The sequence below is a fragment of the Callionymus lyra genome, chromosome 19, assembly GCF_982586985.1.
Source record: "Callionymus lyra chromosome 19, fCalLyr1.hap1.1, whole genome shotgun sequence".
Lineage (NCBI taxonomy): Eukaryota > Metazoa > Chordata > Actinopteri > Syngnathiformes > Callionymidae > Callionymus > Callionymus lyra.
Window position 1 is genome coordinate 4646538 of NC_141836.1, and position 7616 is coordinate 4654153.

Below are 7616 nucleotides of genomic sequence, written 5' to 3' on the forward strand. Positions count from 1 at the left end.
AATGAAAGAGGCTGTTCGTCTACGTGAAAACTGCTTTGGAAATTAAAAGAGCGACGACAGGAAATGCCATCTGTGTCACATCACCCGGATGAACAGGAAACGTTGGGCTTAATGTTACGAAAATAAGTCTGATAATAGAAGCTTCATGATTTAAAGGTTAAAAAAACATGACAAAGAGAGAGAAGATCAAAATGGTACAATAGTACAACATTATTGAAATGCATTATATATACAGTAAGTAAGTAAGTAAGTAAGTAATATTTATTTATATAGCGCTTATATGTTATTATTGCAAAAGGTATGCAAAGATGTGCACATAACAGCCGATCATGATGAGGAAGGGAAGGCAGAAGCCAGTCAGCGTCCACCCAACACTATATATATACACATATACATTTATATATATATACACATATATACTATATATATATATATATATATATACACATATACGTTTATATATATATCCATATATACATTTATATATATGCATATATATATATATATATATATATACACATATACGTTTATATATATATGCACATATATAAATTTATATATATATGCATATATATATATATGTGTTTATAAAAAACGTTCAAATGATTGTTTAAAAAAAACTAAATTTTAAAATGCATCATCAGCCACATTTATCAAAAGTTATTTCAACACTTTAAGTAGAAGAAAAACATCTGGTTAGTAAAGAAGAGAAAACCTGTGAAGCTCGGCCGACCAGCTGTTGGATTTGTTTCATCGACCTCTCGTGTGAGTGAAGGTAAACCAGAGGATTGATGGCCAAGTTCAGACACACCAGTCCACGACTGATCTGGTTTCCCACGTAGATCCTGTTAAACCAGGATTGGCACGTCCCATTTCTCTCAAGGATTCTGGACCAGAGGTCTAGGTTTTTAAAGAGGTGGTGAGGAGTGTAGCAGAAGGAGAAGAGGATGACGATGATGACGAGCATCTTCAGAACATGATGTTTCAGCAGCCGATCGATGTTATTATTGCGACACAGGCATGCGAAGATGTGCCCATAACAGCCGATCATGATGAGGAAGGGAAGGCAGAAGCCGGTCAGGGTCCACCCAACACTGTACGCCAGATATTTCTCCAACATCTTTTTCGTAGTGGTGTGATAACAGCTCTTCCTCTTATAGGATTTAGGGAAGGTAACGTCCGGGAGACTCTGAGCACTGACCAGCAGCCAGACCAGGAGGGAGATGGCGACTGAATGCCGGACCTTGAGTCTTCCCATCACCCTCATGGGATGAACGATGGCCAGGTAACGGTACACGCTGATGCAAGTGAGGAAGCCGATGCTGCCGTAGAGGTTCAGGTTGAAGCAGAATCTGGTCGCCTTACAAAAGATTTCCCCAAAGATCCAATTGCTGTCCATGAAGTAGTAGGCCACCAGAAACGGGAGCGTGGGCAGATACACCACATTGGAGAGTCCCAGATTCAGGACAAAAACATTCACATGCCCAAGTTTGGTCCATTTTTGAAGAAGGGACTTCAACCCCCAAATGTTGGCAGGCACTCCAATCAAGAAAACCAGCATGTACATGGAGGGAAGCACTCTGGACTCAAAATCCCGATTGAGTGTGACGCAGGATCTGTTCATGATGCTCATGTCAAACACATGTGAAGGTCGCCACGGTGTGAAGCGTATAGTTTCACTTCCTCCTTGTTAAACCCGGGTTTCCTGACAAAGTACCCGCCTCTGCACGTTTGATTATCACTGAATCAACAACTGTAATGGTGGAACGTCAGCCGGTTCTACAGACCTATCACCTAATGATTGCTTGGGATAATTCCTTTGGGAAATTAGGATTCCAGTCTCCACACAGCAGCCTACAGAAGAACAAAGTGCAAACAAAAAGCAAAGAACAAAAGTGAAAAAAGAACGAAAGTGCAAACAGATCAATTAGGTAGAACTTTATTTCAGAGAAATACAATAAAATAGCGAGAAGATACTTTTAAAAATACTAAATAATACAGATATGAAAATATTTAGATAGTAAGTCAGTAAGTAAGTAATTTATATTTGTAGAGTGCTTTTCCAGACCAGGGTCACAAAGCGATTAAACAATCAATATACCCAATAAAATATATAATTAATAGGTCAATATAACTTTGAAAAACAACACAGGAGTCTCAGAAAATCAGGGAAAAGCCTGCATGAATTAAAAAGGTCTCGAGATGTTTCTTGACGGAGTCAGTATATCCATCAACACAGAGGGAGATAATGGGCCAAGGAGGGAGCCCCCCCAATACCCTGTGAACACGGCCAGTAGCCGGGTCGAGCGCCACCGCATGAGCCCAGGGGAACAATGGCCAAGTACCGGCTCAGGTCTTCCGGTGAGAGTCCCCCCAGTTACAGGGGGCCACGGTTGTGTGGGCAGGGATGCCATTAAACTTTTTTTTTTATTTTTATTTTTTAGTTGGCAGGGCGGGGGTAATGGGGCTGCAGCCGTCCGGGAACAGCCCCCAATCTTCAAACTGTAGACCGTCCCCAACAACCACAGCCCACCTCCTCTATGTCATGAGGGAAGTTGGGGGGCCAGCAGTATTACATGGGCGGTCAACGGTCTCTACGGTGCCAAGGCCCCGCCCATCATACGTACTGACCCCCAGCCAGAGGGAGATAATTCCAAAGTTTAGGAGCAACAGTCTGGAAGGATTTCTCTCCTCTGGTCCTGAACTGTGTGCGAGGAACCATCAATAGATTCTGATCCACAGACCTCAGAGCCCGAGATGGGGTGTAAGTCTGGATCAGATCACTGATGGAAGGTCTGACCATGAATAGATCTAAAAGTAAGAACCAGAATTTTAAAGTTGATCCTGAAAGAAACTGGAAGCCAAAGAAAAGTTTTAAGGATTAGGCAAATGTGAGTTATTCTACTAGAGCGGCTCAGAATTCTCGCAACAGAGTTCTGTGTCAACTGCAGGGCGAGACAGATCCTTCTTGTTAAGACATGAAAACAAGCTGTTACAATAGTCCAGGCGAGAAGACACAAACGCATGGATTATAAGCTCCAGACCGTGTTGTGACAACATTTTACAAAGTTAAGAGATTTTTCTCAGTTGAAGGAAAGTTTGTGGTCAGTTTTCTGCAGTGTTGAACTAGATACCGTTGTGCAGGTTGTCACAATGTGAAGCGAGTCAGGCTCTTGTGGTTTCAGTTCCTCCCTGTTGAAAATGATTTCCTGATATCAAAGTACTTGCCTCTCTTACCCTCGCACACGATAGATAGAACTATATTGATTTTTTTGGGGCTCAGTGACCACACAGCAGCTGACAGAAGAACAAAGTAGGAACAAAAGGGCAAAGAACAAAGAATCAAAGTGAAAACAGATAATTCCGATGAGATAAGACTTTAGACTTTCTTTGATTGTCATTGTACAGAAGAACACAGCAGTTAAACAGGCAACGAAATGCCGTTGTCTGGCAACCGTTAAATAACAGCATAGGTTGATTGTATATAAAAGAGTATTAATATTAATATTAATAAGTTAAAAAGAGTGCAATATAATATAAACAGAATAGATTAGATAATTTTTTTTATTTGTAAAGTGCTTTTCCAAACCAGGGTCACAAAGCGCTTAAACAATCGAAACAATATTCAATAAAGTATATACTTTAAGGTCAAGATAATACTGAGAACACAAGAGGAGTTCCAGAAAATCAAGGAAACGCCCGAACAAATAAAAACGTCTTAAGATGTTTTTTTAAATAATGTTTTAAATAATGCATTGCTCGAAGTTATATTGCATTCAGCAGTCTGATGGCCTAAGAGAAAAGCTGTTGCTGAATCTTTCTGTTCTGCAGTGGATACTGTGGAACCTTCTGCCAGACACCAGGAAAGAGATAACAGTCTATAGGGGGGGTGGGTGGTGTTGGAGAGAATTCTGTGGGCTCTGTTCAGGCAGCATGTTTTTGCCATGTCCGGGGGTGGAGTGCTGTGCGATTATCTTCTCCGCAGTCCTCACCATTCTCTGCAGAGACTTCCAGTCGGAGGCCTTGCAGTTCCCCCGACCAGATGGAGATGCTGCTGGTCAGTAGGCTCTCGATTGTCCCCTCTGTAGAAGGTGGAGAGGATGGGAGGGGGGAGAGACACCTTTCTAATCCGTCTCAGGAAGTGCAGGCGCTGCTGGGCTTTCTTTACCAGGGTGGTGTGAAGTGTCCAGCTGAGGTCCTCTGTGATGTGCACCCCCAGGAACTTGGTGCTTCTGACGACCTCAACCGTTGTACCGTTGATGAGGTGTGGTGTGTGGCTGGGTCGGGATCTTCTGAAGTCTATGATGATTTATTTAGTCTTGTTGACGTTCAGAAGCAGGTCGTTCACCTCACACCAGTCCACCAAATGTTGCACCTCCTCTCTGTAGGCCAGTTCGTCGTCGTCCTGAATGAGGCCCACGACTGTTTTGTCATCAGCATATTTCAGGATTTGTTTGACTGGAACGGGTCGAAAAATGTGGGCATTACAGAGAGGATGTGGTCCTTAAACACCCTCTGGAAGCACTTCATAATGGACGTTGTTAGTGCAATCGGACAAAAGTCATTAAGGCATGTGATGGTAGGTTTCTTTGGCACTAGGATGATCGTGACAGACTTAAAGCACGTGGGGACAATAGCCTGGATCAGTGACGTGTTGTAGATGTCTGTGAGGACACAGGCCAGTTGGTCTGCGCATTCCTTGATCAGCCGTCCTGGGATGTTATCAGGGCCTGAAGCTTTTCATGCATTTACTTTCCTCAGGGCTCTCCGTACAGCAGTTGTTTCGAGTGTTTGTTCGACTGGCTTTTGGGGGGCTTTACTCGCAGGGTTTTTCTTCATAGCTTCAAACCTTCTGAAATAAGTGTTGAGCTCATTGAGGAAGCTGATATCATCTTGGCAGGGTGTGGCTTTGTAATCGGTGATGGTCTTGATGCCCTGTCACAGCTGTCTGGTGTTGCTGGGGTCAAGGAAGAAACCTTGGATCTTCCGACTGCAGGCCCGTATTGCCATCCTGATGACCTGGTTCAGATTATTCAGATAAGATTTTCTTACTAGTCCCAAGATGTGAAATCTCATGCTCACAGCAACACAAATAAACACAATAGAAGATAAATACAATATAATAGCAAGAACACACTTTTCAAAAGTACAAAATATATTCAATATTTCTCTAGTGTCAATATCGAGGTGAATGTTACGGAAATAAGCTTCAACCACATTTATCAAAAGTAATTGGAACACTTTAATTAGAAGAAAAGCGTTGAAAACATCTGGTTAGTAAAGAAGAGAAAATCTGTGAAGCTCGGGCGACCAGTTGTTGGATTTGTTCCATCAACCTCTCATGTGCGTGAAGGTAAACCAGAGGATTGATGGCCAAGTTCAGACACACCAGTCCACGACTGATCTGTTTTCCCACGTAGATCCCATTAAACCAGGATTGGCACGTCCCATCTTTCTTTGTGATTCTGGACCAGAGGTCTAGGTTTTTAAAGAGGTGGTGAGGAGTGTAGCAGAAGGAGAAGAGGATGACGATGATGACGAGCATCTTCAGAACCCGCTGTTTCAGCAGCCGATCAATGTTTTTATTGCGACACAGGTATGCGAAGATGTGCCCATAACAGCCGATCATGATGAAGAATGGAAGGCAGAAGCCGGTCAGGGTCCACCCAACACTGTACGCCAGATATACCTCCATCATCTCGTCCGTGGTGGTGTGAAAACAGCTGGGACTCTTGTTCTTATAGGATTTAGGGAAGAAAACGTCCGGGAGACTCTGAGCACTGACCAGCAGCCAGACCAGGACGGAGATGGCGACTGAATGCCGGACCTTGAGTCTTCCCATCACCCTCATGGGATGAACGATGGCCAGGTAACGGTACACGCTGATGCAAGTGAGGAAGCCGATGCTGCCGAAGAGGTTGAGGTTGAAGCAGAATCTGGTCGCCTTACAAAAGATTTCCCCAAAGATCCAATTGCTGTCCATGAAGTAGTAGGCCACCAGAAACGGGAGCGTGGGCAGATACACCACATTGGAGAGTCCCAGATTCAGGACAAAAACATTCACATGCCCAAGTTTGGTCCATTTTTGCAGAAGGGACTTCAACCCCCAAATGTTGGCAGGCACTCCAATCAAGAAAACCAGCATGTACATGGAGGGAAGCACCCTGGACTCAAATCTGAGGTCAATTCTGAAGCAGGTTTCGTTCATGGTGCTCATATAAAACACATGTAAAGGTTGCCACAGTGTAAAGCTTGTCAGGCTCATAAATTCTCAATTCCTCTTTGTTGAAAAGTGTTTCCTAACATCAAAGTACCTGCCTCTGTTGCTTCACTATTATAGAACAGTTAACTGCTGTCTGACTTTAATCGCCAAATTGTGACTCTCTGACTTCATGTGTGATTTCACCACATTGACTGTATTACAGTCTTCTTAATTTACAGTTCTACTTGATGCATGCTCTGCCCTCTACAGGCTATCACACTGAGTTCCTTTGGGAGCTAAGCCACAGCGAAAACCTCCTGACTAAGACTAAGAGGCGCAAACACATTTCCCCTGTGCTGTCCTCTTTACATTGGCTTCCAGTAGAATTAAGAATACAATTTTAAATCCTTCTCTTAACCTATAAAGCGTTACATGGCCTAGCACATACATTAAAGACCTAATCCAAACTTATCAACCTTCTATATTATGATCCCTAAACTCTGATCTAATAGCTATACCACAAATATCTAAATGTAGATTTGGAGCCAGGGCCTTCAGTTTTCAAGCCCCCATGCTGTGGGACCAACTACCGGCTTCAGTCTGGAGTGCAGACACCCTCTCTTTTGTTTAAAAACAATCTTAAAACCTTACTTTTCGATAAAGCCTATAATCAGGACTGACTTGGGCTCATTATTGAGTTGCTGGATCTGTTTTTCATTTCTCCACTATAGTGTTACTTTAACTGTAAAGTGTGTTGAGATAATTTTGTTATGATAAAACACTTGGGTTACAATGGTAACTGGGAAGGTTAATTTGCCCAAAAAAACTCTTGCATCACAAAGTTTTCTTAAAGTGCAACAACAATATTGTTGTAATAATGCAGCATTGACATAACATAGTCAGTGTGACTTTGTTCTCATTTACATTACAGATATTCAAAATGGTGGAAAACCTGGAATAAGACTATAAGTGCAGTTCAAACCACATTATATAGGGCCAAAAGAGCAAAGGGAGAATAACTGTTCAAAAATGAATAAATAAAAGTACATTCCTACTAGGATTTCTTCTTAATCTGAATGTAAATTATTTCATTTGAAAATATATTGTATTTGTAGATTCTAAACAGGCAGAAATCACATATTTCTTGTATTTCAAAAGAAAAAAAGAAGAAAATGTACAAACACACAAGGTAAGAGAGGCTGAAAGCTGACCTCGCCTGAACAAGACGCATAAGTTGACACGTCAAGACTTGGTCAACAAATAAGATAAGAGCGACTCTTGACGGTACAAGATGGATGAACCAGTTTTCAAGAAGACTCTTCAAGCGGTGGCGCAGTAAAGTCTGCATCCATCAAAAACACTATTCAATTTTGACCCAGGAAAACATCTCAAATACCTAAAAGGAGAGCATCCT

At 42.3% G+C, this 7616-nt stretch overlaps 3 protein-coding genes across 3 annotated transcripts in view; all 3 read right to left on the minus strand.

Annotated features, from left to right (window-relative positions):
* itih6 (inter-alpha-trypsin inhibitor heavy chain family member 6) overlaps positions 1–7616 on the minus strand; it is a 74411-nt gene that overhangs the window by 25832 nt on the left and 40963 nt on the right. The gene's annotated exons all lie outside the window — the stretch shown is intronic.
* Positions 506–1644, minus strand: LOC148059075 (P2Y purinoceptor 1-like). The gene has a single exon (XM_087781817.1). The coding sequence runs from the start codon at positions 1631–1633 to the stop codon at positions 674–676; it is 960 nt and encodes a 319-aa protein (XP_087637943.1). The 5' UTR covers positions 1634–1644; the 3' UTR covers positions 506–673.
* On the minus strand, positions 3474–6218 carry LOC148059076 (P2Y purinoceptor 1-like). The gene has a single exon (XM_087781452.1). The coding sequence runs from the start codon at positions 6215–6217 to the stop codon at positions 5243–5245; it is 975 nt and encodes a 324-aa protein (XP_087637578.1). The 5' UTR covers position 6218; the 3' UTR covers positions 3474–5242.

Coding starts and splice junctions, on each gene's coding strand:
- LOC148059075 (XM_087781817.1), bottom strand. CDS start 1,633: ATGAGCATCATGAACAGATCCTGCGTCACACTCAATCGGGATTTTGAG.
- LOC148059076 (XM_087781452.1), bottom strand. CDS start 6,217: ATGAGCACCATGAACGAAACCTGCTTCAGAATTGACCTCAGATTTGAG.